Genomic DNA, 18,086 nt, shown 5'->3' on the forward strand with positions numbered 1-18,086 from the left:
CCGTTTTAAATTATATAATAATTTATACTTCCGATTCATCCCTTTTCTTAAAAAAAATGGTTTAAAGGTTCAATTGTGAGGTTTATCATTTTATAATTTATTTAGTTTTTGGTTAAAACTTGTATCTCAACGGTAAATCAATTACTGTTTTGTGGTCTACAACATGAAATAACAAAAGTGTCTGCTAAATGAATAAATGTAAATTAAAGAATCCCATTATAACATGTACATAAAAAATGTAGAAACACTGGACACAACAATGTGGCACCATTGTGCAGCAGCAAGCATCACGACAAAAAAAGGAACCTCGAGGCTGATCTAGGTAAATGTGTGCAAATGTATAGGGCCCCATTCCTATATTTGCCTGGGGCCCCCAATTCACTAAATCCGCCCCTGACTATGTGCTACTTGTTTCTATTTCTACTTTGCACAAACAGTAATACACTTATTTGGATGCCCCATTTTATATTAATTTGTGCCATTTCTGACACCAGAACATATTATACGCGACAATGGACACTCCCAGTTAAGACGAGGTGTAAGTGTAAATAGCTGGTGCATTATATATAATGGCAACATCTTGCAAAAAAGCTATGTAATTCAACATTATTTGCATCCAGTCACAAACAGTCCCATGTAGGTTGTGATAATGAATACAACTTATAATCATGTCTCATGACACCTCTGATGATCTTTCACTATGTTCACACTGGCAGATTGCATACAATTGTCTTTTGACACATTCAATTAGTAGTATGGTGTGATGGAAAATATGTCTCCCTGCCGTTTCTCTTTCACTGCTTACAAAATCGCACAATTATAGTAGGTACTAAATTTTGTTTGCAATGCACTTCACAGCTACAAAAAAGTAAGTCCTATATAGTATGAATGAAATTCAGATGTTTTACTTCTGCCATGTTGACACATGTAACCTACGTTGTCAGTATCCCTCATGGGATAGTAAAGCATTTATCTGATGCACATTTCAGATCTCGCCGTAAGTTGTAAGTCATCCAGGTACTTCTTGCCTACTGTTTTGTGGATACTATGAATTCAGACATACTACTTGGCTCACATACTGTTTTTCACGTATAACAGTGTGGCACACAGATGCCTCATCATTGATACCTTAACACACAGTTCTCCAGCTTGCTTCAGGAAGTCACTTCTATGTCAAGGATTTGGTCTAAATTTGGTCAAAATGCAATGCCAAGAATATGCCATCAAAAAAAAAAAAAAAAAAAAGACAATAAAGATTGCTGAAAACATCACAAATGACAAATAAGTCCAAGTGATTTGCAAATAACAATGTGGACAATCAGATTTGGGAGGGGAAAAAAAGTCCCTGCAGTGTGAACACTGTAGCAATTACAGTATACTGATGGCCGATTTATGAAAATACGCAAATAATTTTGAAAGGTTTAAAATTACTAGCCATATTTAATCAATTTAATAAATAATGATTTCAATCATATGAAGCTCACTGCCCATTTTTGAAAAGCTGATTGTCCTTGTAAAATAAATTTTCTAAGCCAATAAGAAGAAAAATCCTCATTCTGCTGCTTGGTTATCGTTTCTCCTCCAAACTCTTCTGACATTTTCAGAGAAGCAGAGCTGTTATTTTCTAGGAAGTAAAAGAAGAAGAATTTGCATTTAGAAAACATGCAAAGACAGGAAGAATGTACTGAATAACATGCTGACCTAATAAGAGCTAGATTTTGATCTTAATCACATTACTAATACTAAACTTTGATTATGAACGAGAGAAATCCAGAAACTCATTGATGTGCAATTATCTTACCATCACCGATTTTATCTTTGTGTCGCATCTGAAATACCATTCTTGTAGACATTTTTCTGGTCTGTAATCAGAGACATACTGACTGTAAAAATCACAAATATGAACAAACAAGAGTCAAGGACTGGTATTCACTAAGAGTATCAAAAACAACAACAACAACATATTCAGAAAATGCAGAGCAAAGTATTATAAAGTCTTTTTTTCCTCAGTTTCTTTATCATCATCATAATGTGAAAAATTATTCACTTTAAAAGAGCATGCAGTAGGACTGAAATCGACAGTCCACTGTAAATATAACTTAAGTAAAATTGTTAAGTCTTCATCTTTGTAAAGGACTATTGATGTAATTATTTGTCTATGATAAACCAAACCTTTTTTTTTTTTTTTTTTTTTTTTTAAATCATCTTACCTGGGCTGACTGCATCTTCTTTCATCTTGTTACCTTGATAATTAACCAAATAATAAACAATTAGCCATACAATGAAATTCAACTTTTATATATTATGTTGACAGTCATTTGTTAACATATCATCATCATAATGTGATAAAATTTTTCACTTTAAAAGAGCATGCAGCAGAACTATGAAAATAACAATGAAATTTCACTTTTTTATATTATATTGACAGTCATAAAAAGTTAGAAGTGAAGTGGGTTGCTTAACTAGCCAAAATTCTATAATTTATACCACCTGGATTCACACATCTGTGTAGCAGATACTGTTTAGTTAGTAATGATTTATGAAAGAATAATGTTTTTCAAAGTAGCTTGAGGAGAAAACGTAATCACATTAGCTTTACTGAGAACATACCATAGATATTTTAAATATTTGTATAAAAAGATGACAATTTATTACATCTTAAGGTTAGGGTTATTACATGCTTACCTTCTGACGCTAGATTATATTGCTTTCCTTCAGTGTCATTTGTGAAAAAGAAAGAAGATCCAGGAGTTATATAGACATATAGAGCAGGTCAACCTACTGCTGCATTCCTTAAAGGGGTCATATGATGCTATTTCAGTTTTTCTTTTCTCTTTGGTGTGTTACAAGCTCTTGGTGCATAAAGAAGATCTGTAAAGTTGCAAAGACTAAAGTCTAAAATCCAAAGTGATATTCTTTATAAAAGTTAAGACGCCCTCCTGAAATGGCTCGTTCTTACACACCCCCACATCTCTATGTCACTATGTGGGAAGATTTGCATAATGCCTCCCAAATGTTTACGCAAAGAAAGAAGGCATAACTTTTATTCTCACTGTTGCTGCCTACAATGGGTCTGTGCTCAAAGGCTGTTTCTATAAAGTGGGGCAGTTCCAAATTTGCAAGGACAGTCTGGCGCTTCTGACTCACAGCCTGTAAGTACATTTTTTATATTTAGTTTTAAGCAGTGTAGAGTAGCGCTTGTTGTTTGTTGTTTCTCCGATCACAAATGCAGACATGGTTTTATGTTTATGCAGCGCGATACACAATGTAACGCACAAAAGCACAGTATAAGTCATTATAATCAGTAATTATGGCCCCACTGGATGCAACAAATGCCTCTTTGTAATGGGTTTTATAGAATTTGTCTCATCACACCGGGACACACGGCATCACAATATGTTAAGGGGCATAACATTTCCGTCACACGCTTGAGACATTCGGCCAATAATAGCACACTGGATAGCTGGCCAATCAGTGTATACCTCGCTTTTCAGACCAATTTGCTTTGTAAAAATCAACGCATTTCAGAAAGGTGGGGCATAGAGGAGAAACAATAATGTACATTGTGTGGAAAATAATGTGTTTTTTTTTTTTACCTTAAATCTTATAAACACATTTCATTACACCAAATACACCAAATAATGTTATTTTTAGCAACGTCATATGACCCCTTTAATTACAAATTGTAATGGACTAAATAGAAATATTAATGTTATTTTTTGTTTGGTATTTTTAACTTTTTTATTTTTATTTTAATATTACAGTAGGAAGTGTAACACACTTTTTAATACACTAAATTTAAGCATAGTATGCATGATTTCCTTTTTAAGTTTTTTAAAGAAATCTTGCACAGGGCAGAACGGAAAATAACAAACAATCTTTCAGAAGAAATGATGAACATACGTTCAAGATAACTAGGTCTAGTTACACAAAATTAACATTTAGCAACTAATTTAAGAGCATGCTTCAAATATAATATTTTAAAATTATAAAACTCTATTATTTATCAACACTCTGTGCTCACCTACATTTTCCTGCATTGACACCACTAGAAGTGTATATATCAATTTAATCTGCCTTCAAAATACACTTTCACAGTAATCATAAAGAATACAGAAATACAGTAGTGGCCAAAAGTGATGTCCAGAGGGAACATTGACACTATTTGCTTTAAATGACCCTACGAGTTTAATTAAACACTTGTACAACTCTGCAATATGCTTAGAAAATCTACATCAACATAACATTAATATGTTTGATTAAAAGGTGAAGATATCAATTTTCCTATGCTGGACATCACTTTTGGCCACTGCTGTACACTACTACTGTCTACATAGGGTACAAGTTTATAGACATTATTTTAAACTCCTTAAAAAACACAATAAGAGCAAAAAACACATATCTTAAAAGAAAATAACACAAAAGGTAACTTACTATGAAATTTTGTCCAGAACTTATACAGGAGAACAAAGGCCAGTATCAAGACTGGGATGACGATGAGAGCTATCCACCAAGGTACACTCTCTGAAGAAAAAGAACATAAGGAATAAACATAATATACTAAAACTTATACATAACATATAATATAGCTTATAATACAGCTGATTCATAATGCACTCTAAATGACTGGATAACAATATCCTGGTCCAAACTATCAGCAATCACATAAACCAAATTGTATGATATAAACTCTTTCCTTTTGACTTGATACAAAGTCCAAATGGCTCAAAATGTTTTGTGCTTATTTTGAAAGTAACAATGACAAACCATGGTTCACTGTGAAACTCAGACAGCTCCGTCAGGCCAAAGAAGATGCTTACAGGAAGGGGGACAATGTCTTGTATAAACAGGCTAAATACACACTGGAAAAGGAGATCAGAGTGGCAAAGAGGAATTATTCTGAAAAAATAAGGACTCAGTTAACTTCCAGCGACTCAGCGTCAGTGTGGAAAAGTCTGAAGGAGATCACCAACTACAAGACACCATACCCCAGCACTGTGGAGAATCAACAACTGGCACACGATCTGAACGAGTTTTACTGCAAGTTTGAAAAAAAAACACCCCACACCAGCCCTGAACACCTCTCCACACAACCGTTCACACCATTCACACCTCCTGCAACCCCCCTCTCCCCCACACCTGCAATTCAGATCAGCGAAGATGAGGTTTGCCAGGTCTTCCGGAAGCAGAAAAGTTACACCAGTGTGTCTGAAATCCTGTGCTGACCAGCTGGCGCCCATCTTCACACAGATCTTCAACAGATCATTGGAGCTGCGTGAAGTCCCTTTATGCTTCAAATGCTCCACCATCATCCCCATCCCAAAGAATTACTGGATTAAATGACTACAGGCCTGTGGCTCTAACGTCTGTGGTCATGAAGTCATTTGAAAAACTGGTGCTGGCCCACCTGAAGGACATTACTAGACCCTTACTGGATCCTCTTCAGTTTGCCTACAGAGCAAACAGGTCTATGGAAGATGCAGTAAACATTGGACTGTATTATGTTCTGCAACATCTAGACAGACCAGGGACTTATGTGAGGATCCTGTTTGTGGACTTCAGCTCGGCCTTTAACACTATCATCCCAAACCTTCTCCTGCCCAAACTAACTCAGCTCTCCGTGTCCACCTCCATCTGTCAGTGGATCAACAGCTTCCTGGCAGACAGGCAGCAGCTAGTAAAGCTGGGAAAATACACATCCAGCACCCATATAATCAGCACTGGAGCTCCTCAGGGCTGTGTTGTGGGCACCACAATCACTCAGGACCTGAAGTGGGACATTCACATTGACTCCATTGTGAAAAAGGCCCAGCAGAGGTTGTACTTCCTTCGCCAGCTGAGGAAGTTTAACCTGCCACAGGAGCTGCTGAAACAGTTCTACTCCGTCATCATTGAATCCATCTTCTGCACTTCAGTTACTGTCTGGTTCAGCTCAGCTACCAAATCTGACCTTAGAAGACTACAGAGGGTAGTCCAGACTGCTGAGCGAATCATTGGTACAACCCTCCCTTCTATTCAAGTACTGTACTCATCCCGAGTGAGCAAAAGGGCTAGCAAAATCACTCTGGACCCCTCACATCCAGCACACTTCCTCTTTGAACTGTTGCCATCTGGTCGACGCTATACAGAGCACTAAGCACCAGAACGAACAGACACAGGAACAATTTCTTCCCCCAGGCAATCCATCTCATGAACACTTGACAATAACTGTGGAACACACAACACTATTTATACACACATACACTTATTTATCTAACACACTGTAACGAGCCCCTGCTCTTTCTTTCCCTTTTTCCTTTCCTGAGTGCAGCTGCTAATTGGATGGGGGCGGAGACTATTACAAACACCTGAGGCCTCTACTTATTTAAGAGCTGCTGGCACTTCAATGGCGGCTTGCCCTGGGAACTCCGTTTTGTGTTTGTGTTTAGACTTGTTTTTCCTTATTCTCCTTTGTTTAAGGATGGGGAGTGATTGCTTGTTTAGTTACCAGAGAGTACATAGAAAGCATAGGTAAGTGAGCTGACCCGGAAGACTTTTGCTGTGTTTGATTTCTTCCTCGGGAAATAGGAAGTTTTCTTAACTCTTGAGTTAGTGGTAGTGTGAATTAGTTAGCTCCCCAGCCCTTATTTAGGATTTGTTTGTTTAAATACACTTTATCCTGTTTTCCTATTTTTGATTATTTTAATTTACCTGTATAATAGAACTTTAACTTTTTGCCCTGGCCACTGTGGTGTTTGTTGCCTTTAGAATGGCTTTCTTATGTTGGTTCCTAAACAGGGTCGTAACATAATTATTCTTAGTCTACACTTCAAATTTGCACATAATATACCTGTACATACAAAACTGTCTATTGTAATAGACCTGCACATACAATTGTCAATTTGTATATTGTTATTCCTTACTTGTTCTATTTTTTATTTTACTTTTTTTATTATTCTTTTATTATGTTTTTGTTCTGTCACTGTCATTCTGTTGCACTGCAGAAGCTTCTGTCACGAAAACAAATTCCTCGTATGTGTAAACATACCTGTCAATAAAGCTCATTCTGATTCTGAGATTTGTCCAGCAGGGTGCGGTAACGCATTGGGCATGGGGTTGTGCCCTATTTAAAGGGTTAGTTCACCCAAATATTAAAATTATGTCATTAATGACTCACCCTCATGTTGTTCCAAACCCGTAAGACCTCCATTCATCTTCGGAACACAGTTTAAGATATTTTAGATTTAGTCCGAGAGCTTTCTGTCCCTCCATTGAAAATGTATGTACGGTATACTGCCCACGACCAGAAAGGTAATAAAAACATCATCAAAGTAGTCTTCTCTTCCGGGTCTGTTGTGAGTGCGTTCACAACGCTGCAGTGATGTACGACGCTGCTGACGTGTTATCTTTGTTATTGGGCGCACCAGAGAACACGTCAGCAGCGTCGTTCGTCAACAGTCACAGCAGTCGCACTCACAACAGACCCGGAAGGGAAGACAATCCTGAATAAAGTCGTAATTTTTGTTATTTTTGGACCAAAATGTATTTTCGATGCTTCAACAAATTCTAACGGACCCTCTGATGTCACATGGACTACTTTGATAATGTTTTTATTACCTTTCTGGTCGTGGGCAGTATACCGTACATACATTTTCAATGGAGGGTCAGAAAGCTCTCGGACTAAATCTAAAATATCTTAAACTGTGTTCCGAAGATGAAAAGAAGGTTTTACGGGTTTGGAACGACATGAGGGTGAGTCATTAATGACATAATTTTCATTTTTGGCTGAACTTACCCTTTAAATGCTATGAAGAAGCGCATTGTGAGCGCACTATTTTCATGCTGGTGTGTATGTCTAAATGCTGTGATGGGTCCTCAATAAAGTGACCATCGAGAACTTTTGGCTTCTCTGTGTTTCCTTTTCCAGTATCTCAAGATACTACAGTCATGGAAACCAGCCGATGATGATGTGGCTGTTGGATGTGAAGCATCCTTAGGCAATATTTTCCGTAGGGGCTGCCACTGTTGTTTTGCGGGCTATGTGACGTCAGAGCTCGGAACTGGGACTACATCGATCTAGTATGAGTTCACGGGTGGGAAGTCATGGGTTTGACTGCCGTTCCAGTGCACTTTGACGGGTAGAAGGTTGGAAAAACACAGGTTACGGGTTGCCTGGAATGCGGCATGACTGTTGAAAGTCTTCTTTGTGAAAATGTTCTCTACAGACGAATGTGCATCCTCATTTAATCACAAAGTTCTGGCTTTTTTATGCCTAATTGCTTGAACCCACCTTCTACAAAGTTCAGCATCTTTAGGAAATTCGTGAAAAGACAAATCAGGATGTTTTCTTTTGGAATTTGACAACTTCACGGTTGCCGCCATATTTTACCCAACCATGACGATTTCCGTTTTGCGAACGCGGAAGTGTGAAAAGGGTCCATAAAAAAAGGTTATGCTGGCATGCGAGCATGAGGTTTTGATGTCCTTTATTCAACAACATAAAACATTACTAACAAGTTAAATAAGGATTTTTAATTAAAAAAAAAGTAACATTGTGATGCAGGGTGACTTATGTCATGTTAGAATTTACGTCAAGTTCACAACATAGGCTTTAGCAAAAGTTATTAAAACATGACTTCATATAAGTAACACAATGAAAAAGACCATACATGACAACACTGTGTGAAGTAGAAGAGCCTTATCTGTCAGAGAAGTGCAGGATAGGCGGCTGTTCATTTTAACATTTGATTGGCGAATCCTTCATTCAAATCTTTAAAATGTTATGTTTTATTGTAAACATCCATGCACTATAAAGTCACTTTTTTCTACATTTATTTCAATTTGCTATATGATACATAATATAGACTAAAACTGGCTGTTACAAACTCTACAGAATAATTTACAAACTTCATGCTGTTTTTTTTTTTAAATACACCCTAAAACATTGAACCGTCAGCAAGGCACATTCCTCTGCATTAGTGTACTGTAATATGCATGATTAAACATAAGCAGTCAGTGAAGAGTTAATTGTTAGTGGTGCAGAAGCTGCCCAAACTATCAAAATAAAGCAAATGTTCTTATACTCAGTCAAAAAATGGTCTAAAAGTTTTATCTCTCTCTCTCTCTCTCTCTCTCTCTCTCTCTCTCTATATATATATATATATATATATATTAGTCTGACTGTAAACACCTAGCATAAATTCAAATTTTAAAAATATTTTATAATACATAGGGCTACAATGAAAAGTACATTTCAAAAAGCTGTATCATTAAAAAAAAGTTTTTTTTTTTGAGGCTTCACATAAAAGCAACTTTGACGGTTTTTCATAAGGCATAGTTTGCCCAATCATTTACTCATGGTGGTGTTATTTCAAACCTGTAAGACCTGAAGAATGATAGGGTCCAAATAACAATGGACCACACTGACTAACTTCTCAAAATATGCTTTTGTGTTTCACAGGAGAAAAGTCAGAAATATGTGAGGGTGAGTAAATAATTTTTTCAATTTTCATTCAATTTTCATTTTTGGATCAATTAAAATGTAATAACAATAAAATAAAATGTTATTAACAGACTTGCACAACAACAAATCAGCAAAATAAAACATGCAACAATTAATTGCTTTTGCCACCCTTTCTTAAATGCCAACTTTATTCAAACTTAATACAAATTGCAGTAATTGAATATTGCATAAAATTTTGAGATGACCTGGTTGAATATGAATTTACATTACATTAGCAAAAACACATTTTAAAATAATGGCAAAAGCATTTAATTCTGTCTTAATACATTAAAAGAATATAGTAAAATAAATAACTAAATAACTAAACTAAATTTAAATAGTCATTGCAGAATACAATATTACAACCCATGTTTAGGCTCCAAAGGACACTGAGAGCAGAGGCAGTTCATGCAGAGTTCATGTAAATGTTCATATTCATTGCCACAATAGAGCACAATTGTTTACCCGAGAGCATCCTTAATTCTATTTTAATCCCTAATAAACAACAGTTCCTTGGTTTGTGTTTCTCTGCAGTTCCATTTTTTAAAATAGGAAATGCACAGCAACAAAGGTTTAACACAATTTAGGGACAAAGCTCATGACATTTTTTTACATTCAAATACAAGTCTCAAAATACAAAAATAAACGTATGCATCTTACAAAAACCACAAACAGGAAGTCTACACTCTCTCCTATGGTAAAATATATATTTCGGTCAATGTGATCAGTTAATAGGGCACTTTCAGATTCTGGTGAATAAAAGTTAGTAATGTCACCCCAGAGAAAGTGATCTATTGTAGGTTTAAAAAAAAAACAACATTAAAAAGATATGCATTGATAGTTCTTGTATTATTAAAAAAGAAAAAAAGGTAACACTTTATTTTTGGGTCTCTTAACTAGTTGCTTATTAACATGCATATTACTAGAATATTAGCCATTTATTAGTACTAATTAAGCACATATTAATGCCTTATTCTACATCCCTAATCCTACCCAATGCCTAAACTTAACAACTATCTTACTAACTATTAATAAGCAGCAAATTAGGAATTTATTAAGGAAAAAGTCCTAGTTAATAGAGAATATGTGCTCCCTATTCCAAAGTGTTACCAAAAAAAAAAAAAAAAAGTTTTTACACTGTACATTGTAAATAAAATAATAAATAGAAAATAGTGATAGAAACCATTTGCACAAATCAGCGATGATATACAATATTAGAACACATTAAATCAAAAATAAAACTATGACAACATCAATGAGCTATGAGTGAATCAAACCGCACCCTTAACAATAAGGCAAAAGTCCAAGCAATGCGGGAGTTTCTCATTTGGTTCTTAAAAGTTGAGGCCTTGAAAATTTGGGGAAATTTATTATCGTTCCGAGACATGGCAGTGAATGCGCTTAAAACACCAGAATTGGATTATAAAAACCTGGATATTTCTTTTGACAACACTACTGCCTGCACTAAGTACTACTTGTTTCTATTTCTACATGGTACAAACAGTAATACACTTATTTGGATGCCCCATTTTACATTCATTTGTGCCTTTTCTGACACCAGAACAAATGATATGTGACAATAGACACTCCCAATTAAGACGAGGTGTAAGTGTAAATAGCAGGTGCATTTTATATAATGGCAACATCTTGCAAAAAAGCTATGTAATACAGCCTTATTTGCATCCAGTCACAAACAGTCCCATGTAGGTTGTGATAATGAATACAACTTATAATCATATCTCATGTCACCTCTGCTGTTCTTTGACTATGTTCACACTGCCGGATTACATACAATTGTCTTTTAAAACATTCAATTAGTAGTATAGTGTGATGGAAAATATGTCTTCCTGCCATTTCTCTTTCACTGCTTACAAAATCGTGCAATTATAGTAGGTACTAAATTTGGTTTGCAGTGTACTTCACAGCTTCAAAAAAGTAAGTCCTATATAGTATGAATGGAATTCAGATGTTCTACTTCTGGTATGTTGACACATGTGACTACGTTGTCAGTATCCCTCATGGGATAGTGAAGCATTTATCAGATGTGCATTTAAGATCTCGCCGTGAGTAGTAAGTCATCCAGGTACTTCTTGCCTACTGTTTTGTGGATACTATGAATTCACTTGGCTCACATACTGTTTTTCACGTACAACACAGTACGGAAGCAGCTGCTCTCAAATGTGGCACACAGATGCCTCATCATTGTTAACACACAGTTCTCCAGCTTGCTTCAGGGTTGCTGAAAACATCACAAATGAAAAATAAGTCCAAGTGATTTGCAAATAATAACGTGGACAATTAGATTTGGGAGGGGGAAAAAAATCCCCTGCAGTGTGAACACTGTAGCAATTAAACTGAGGGCCAATTTATGAAAATATGCAAATACTTCTGAAAACTTTAAAACTAGCCATATTTAATCAATTTAATAAATATTGATTTCAATCATATGAAGCTCACTGCCCATTTTTGAAAAGCTGATTGTCCTTGTTAAAGAAATTTTGTAAGCCAATAAGAAGAAAAATCCTCATTCTGCTGCTTTGTTATCGTTTCTCCTCCAAACTCTGCTGACATTTTCAGAGAAGCAGAGCTGTTATTTTCTAGGAAGCAAAATAAGAAGAATTTGCATTTAGAAAACATGCAAAAACAGGAACAATGTACTGAATAACATACTGACCTAATAAGAGCTAGATTTTGATCTTAATCAAATTACTAATACTCAACTTTGATTATGAATGAGAGAAATCCAGAAACTGATTGATGTGCAATTATCTTACCATCACCGATTTTGACTTTGTGTCGCATCTGAAATACCATTCTCGTAGACATTTTTCTGTGCTGTAATCAAAGACATACTGAATATAAAATCACAAATATGAACAAACAAGAGTCAAGGACTGCTAATCACTAAAAGTGTCAAAAACAATAACAACATATTCAGAAAATGCAGAGCAAAGTATTATAAAGTCTTTTTTTCCCAGTTTCTTTATCATCATCATCATCATAATGTGAAAAATTATTCACTTTAAAAGAGCATGCAGCAGAACTATGAAAATAACAATGAAATTTAACTTTTTATATTATATTGACAGTCAAAAGTTAGTGAAGTGGGTTGCTTAACTAGCCACAATTCTGTAATTTAAACCACCTTGATTCACACATCTGTGTAGCAGATACTGTTTAATTAGTAATGATTCATGAAAGAATAATGTTTTTCAAAGTAGCTTGAGGAGAAAACGTAATCACATTAGCTTTACTGAGAACACACCATAGATATTTTAAATATTTGTATAAAGAGATGACAATTTATTACATCTTAAGGTTAGGGTTATTACATGCTTACCTTCTGACGCTAGATTATATTGCTTTTCTTCAGTGTCATTTGTGAAAAAGAAAGAAGATCCAAGAGTTATATAGACATATAGAGCAGGTCAACCTACTGCTGCATTCCTTAAAGGGGTCATATGATGCGATTTCAGTTTTTCTTTTCTCTTTGGAGTGTTACAAGCTCTTGGTGCATAAATAAGATCTGTAAAGTTGCAAAGACTAAAGTCTCAAATTCAAAGTGATATTCTTTATAAAAGTTAGGACTTGTCCATGCCCTCCTAAAACGGCCCGTTCTTACACACCCCCACATCTCTATGTCACTATGTGGGAAGATTTGCATAATGCCAAATTTGCAAGGACAGTCTGGCGCTTCTGACTCACAGCCTGTAAGTACGTTTTTTATATTGAGTTTTAAGCAGTATAGAGTAGCGATTGTTGTTTGTTGTTTCTATGATCACAAATGCAGACATGGTTTTATGTTTATGCAGCGCGATACACGACTCATAAAAACACAGTATGCTGTAAGTCATTATAATCAGTAATTATGTCCCTACTGGATGCAACAAATGCCTCGTTTGTAATGGGTTTTATAGAATTTGTCTCGTCACACGGGGACACACAGCATCACAGTATGGTGAGGGGCATAACATTTCCGTCACATGCTTGAGGTATTCAGCCAATCACAACGCCCTGGATAGCTGGCCAATCAGTGTACACCTCGCTCTTCAGACTAATTTGCTTTGTAAAAATTGACACGTTTCAGAAAGGTGGGGCATAAAGGAGCAACAATAATGTAGATTGTGTGGAAAATAATGTGTTTTTTTAACCTTAAACCGCATAAACACATTTCATTACACCAAATACACAAAATAATGTTTTTTTTAGCAACGTCATATGACCCCTTTAATTACAAAATGTAATGGCCAAAAAAAACTTGAAATCTCTCACTTTGTTTATTTTATGTCACTATTACAGTAGGAAGTGTAACACACTTTTTAATACACTGAAATTCAGCATAGTATGCATGATTTCCTTTTTAAGTTTTTTAAAGAAATCCTGCACAGCGCTGAACGGAAAATAAACAATCTTTCAGAAGAAATTATGAACATACGTTCAAGATAACTAGGTCTAGTTACACAAAATTAACATTTAGAAACTAATTTAAGAGCATGCTTGAAATATAATATTTTAAAATTCTTTAGGGCAAATTATAAAACTCTATTATTTATCAACACTCTGTGCTCATCTACATTGTCCTGCATTGACACCACTAGAAGTGTATATATTAATTTAATCTGCCTTCAAAATACACTTTCACAGTAATCATAAAGCATACAGAAATACAGTAGTGGCCAAAAGTGATGTCCAGAGGGAACATTGACACTATTTGCTTTAAATGACCCTAACTTAACTACGCAATATGCTTAGAAAATCTACATCAACATAAAATTAGTATGTTTGATTAAAGGGTGAAGATATCAATTTTCCTATGCTGGACATCACTTTTGGCCACTGCTATACACTACTACTGTCTACATAGGGTACAAGTTTATACACAGTATTTTAAACTCCTTAAACATGATGAGAGCTAAAAAACACATATCTTAAAAGAAAATAACACAATAGGTAACTTACTATGAGACTTTGTCCAGAACTTATACAGGAGAACAAAGAGAGCCAGTATCAAGACTGGGATGACGATGAGAGCTATCCACCAAAGTCCACTCTCTGAAGAAAAAGAACATAAGGAATAAACATAATATATAACTTATACTTAACTTATAATATACTTGCACAGCTGATTCATAATGCACTCTAAATGACTGGATAACAATATCCCGGTCAAAACTATCAGCAATCACAGAAACCAAATTGTATGCTATAAATTCATTCCATTTGGCTTGATACAAAGTCCAAATGGCCCAAAATGTTTTGTGCTTATTTTGAAAGTAGAAACAAAGTATGTTGCCAATACAGTATAATGTTAGCATTAATAATATATACATTAATGCCATTTGCTGTCTACTGTGTTACTATGCTAAACAGCCAGCAGATGTTCAGTAATGGTTTCCTTGACAAAGTTCTCACTGTATGTCTGTGCTAGTTGATATTTTCTGATGAAGGGTAACATACTGTAATTTGCTGGTCTCTACTATGGTAATGCCATTGTTTACAGTATCACATGGCATACTGTATTAAAAAAAAAAGCCTGACAAATTGCAAATGCTCTCTCTCTGAGACACATTTTAAAAACTGTGGTTATATTACATGATATAAATTGCTTCTACTGCATCAATAACTGATTATCTATGGTCATCTGGTTTGTAAATACTAAACAGATGATAATCTGTACAAACTGATTCACCGATTAACCATTAACATAAATTGGATTAATTTACTGTCAAATATATTGTATAAAATGAAAGAGGATAGATGAAAATGTTATGTTCCATGTACATAACATTACAAAAAATAAGGTATACATACCAGTCACATTTTCAGAAATCATTCTAATATGCTGATTTGATGCTCAAGAAACATTTTTTTAATTTTTATTTTTATCAATATTTAAAACAGTTCATTTTTTCAGGATTCTTTGATGAATAGATAGATCCAAATATCAGCATTTATCTGAACTAAAAAGCTTTTTTAACATTATACACTATACCATTCAAAAGCTTGGAGTCAGTATAATGATTTTTTTTTTTTTATAACTTTAATTTAAAAATTATTTTATAGAAATTAATCCTTTTATTTAGCAAGGATGCTTTAAATTGATCAAAAGTGATGATAAAGACATTTATAATGTTACAAAAGATTTCTATTTCAGATAGATGCTGTTCTTCTGAACTTTGTATTCATTAAGGAAAATTGTGTTATGTATTTTTTTATTAATCCAACATAATAATAATAATGAATCCTAAAAAAATGTACTTAACAGTTTTTTTTTGAGCAGCAAATCAGCATATTATAATGATTTCTGAAGGATCATGTGACTCGAGTAATGATGCTAAAAATAAATCTTTGAAATCACAGGAATAAATTACATTTTAAAATATATTCAAATAGAAAATAGTTTAATTTTTTTTTCTAAATTGTCAAACAAATGTCATTTGCTTTGATATGTATTGTTTAATTCTATTCAATTTAAATTCAGATCATTTTAAGTGTGAGATGTCCAAATACTTGAATGTACATACAACTTCCAAACACAATAGAGCATCTCAGGACCACCTTAACATAACAACTAATCTAACACTCAGTGATATTAATACATAATGCTCACCTTCAAACAGATCTCTCTCATAGACCGGATCACTGGTGCTCTCACTCACTGCATTCTTGAGTGTGCATGTGTAGAAGACATCTGGATTTCCTTTTTTTTCAGCTGTGATAAGTTCTCCTTTCGGAGTGTGGGGTGAGCCCTTCAGTGTTTCTCCAGCAGAATTCTTCCAGATGATCGTTTCATTGTACTCACATTTTAAATTCACAGCATTAGGGTTCATTTCAATCTTCTCTATTTTTATCACAGGTTTGGGGACCGGTGCTGTGAAAGAAACAAAGAAAAAAACATATTAAGTTCCAGTCCACAGAAAGAAAAAAGAAATGTAAAACAACTACGCTAATTTTAAAGAAGTCTTGTTAGAGTACAATATGATGGCACCAGAGAATAATGCTGTGGCACTAACACAAACTATCACTTACAAATGACAAACTATATTGTTTATTTGGAGGTGTACCATGTATGGTGATATTAGAATCACACACACTATCTGTGTTAATCAGTGTAAATGCATCAGTGTAAAGCTTTTAAAGTATATCCACTCACCCATAACAGTCAAGCTGAATCTCTGTTCCTGCTCTTTACTGTTGATGTCGATGGTATAAAATCCACTATGTTCAACAGTCAAATTAGTTATAGTGATTTCTCCAGTTTTCTCATTAAGAGTTGTGATGTCTTTGAATCTCGGATTCGGGATGGAAACATCAGGATCTTCAGCAGGATCCCATTCAATCGCTTTTACAACAGGTCCAGTGCTGCTTCTGTGTTTCCATATAATGCTGCTGACAGAAGGATTTAAGCTGGTCGAACCAAAAGACACTTCACCACCAACTTCACCAAATTCATTTCTCACTTCACCTAGTTTGTGAAATGAAAGAGTATGTTAGTCAACATTCAACAAGCAAATTTCTGTATAATAGTTACTAATAACTTCCAGATAGCACGGCAACAAAAAGTACCCGCTAATGTACTATATTCAGACACAATATATCCAAAGACTATAGCATACCCTTAAAGGGACTTTGATATATCATATACATACCGTACAAATGTAAACAAAACACATAATTATGATTGTTATTATCATGTAATAATAAAATAACCATGGCATAAACCTCTGAACTATAAACTACGACCCTTTTGTTGCGGTGTAGGCCTTGGCCTGCTGCTAATAAATTTAAGCCACACAAAACTAGGCCACGACAAAGACTGTCGTAGATATAATTATCTTTACACCGCAGTCACTTGGTATTTGTAAAATTATACACACTATTATAATGTATTTTAAAACTAAAAAGCTTTGAACTAGCTAAGAGCGGACGACACCCCGTCATGGAGAAAATGTTGAACAAAATATCGAGTAACTTTACCAGAAGCAGCTCTGATGGCGATGAACACGAAACAGATGAGGGTTGTCAAGTATTTCAGAGGCGTCATTTTTCATACAAAGTACACTTTCATGCGTTCTTCTTTTAGGTTTTTTAGAAACTATTCGAGGACCATGCCTCAGAGACCAAGCAATGACAGAAACCGTAGAGGAAGTCAGTTTGAAACAAAACTGAAAGTACGTTAGTAGTGGGGGTTCCCACGATTCAGCTGACGCTCAGCGGTCTTATGCTAATTTGAGACATTTTTTGAGCCAAATATCACCATTTTTTTTTTCTATGTAGCAGCGTATCTCATTTTTATATCTCACCATTTTCACATTGTTGGATAGGCCTATACCACCGTGGTGATGGTCTGTATGAACATGAAGTCGTATTGTTGTGGTTTTCAAGACATTTTTTTAATTTGGCCTATAATAAATGTAAAATAGTGTTTAATTTTTCTAATAATCTATAAATACTAAATATACCACATATATTGCATTTTAGGGTTGATAGTCATCACTTCTAGCAGAGTTAGGGTTGAGGGAACATAAGAATCAGGGAATATAAGGCTGAAGGAACACAACACTGTATAAAACATATCTATTCATAATACAGTTAGTTTGTATTC

At 34.9% G+C, this 18,086-nt stretch overlaps 1 protein-coding gene across 7 annotated transcripts; it reads right to left on the bottom strand.

The window, feature by feature from the left end:
- Positions 1-271: 271 nt before the first annotated feature.
- On the bottom strand, positions 272-17,628 carry LOC109069471 (SLAM family member 7-like). Of its 7 annotated transcripts, none has more exons than XM_042717087.1 (8): positions 17,459-17,628; positions 16,635-16,946; positions 16,092-16,352; positions 4,435-4,524; positions 2,686-2,712; positions 2,211-2,243; positions 1,802-1,862; positions 272-1,624 (listed from the first exon to the last, which is right to left on the bottom strand). In XM_042717087.1, exons 1-7 carry the CDS (start codon positions 17,523-17,525, stop codon positions 1,813-1,815), a joined length of 840 nt encoding a protein of 279 aa, XP_042573021.1. In that variant the 5' UTR covers positions 17,526-17,628; the 3' UTR covers positions 272-1,624; positions 1,802-1,812. The 7 variants fall into 7 exon arrangements, 6 of the variants coding, with proteins under 6 accessions (XP_042573021.1, XP_042573019.1, XP_042573020.1 ...); XM_042717085.1 differs by having other exon boundaries at positions 1,802-1,883; XM_042717086.1 differs by lacking the exon at positions 4,435-4,524 and adding an exon at positions 14,441-14,533.
- Between the last annotated feature and the right edge of the window lie 458 nt (positions 17,629-18,086).

Source organism: Cyprinus carpio, chromosome B1 (assembly GCF_018340385.1).
Source record: "Cyprinus carpio isolate SPL01 chromosome B1, ASM1834038v1, whole genome shotgun sequence".
Taxonomy (NCBI): domain Eukaryota; kingdom Metazoa; phylum Chordata; class Actinopteri; order Cypriniformes; family Cyprinidae; genus Cyprinus; species Cyprinus carpio.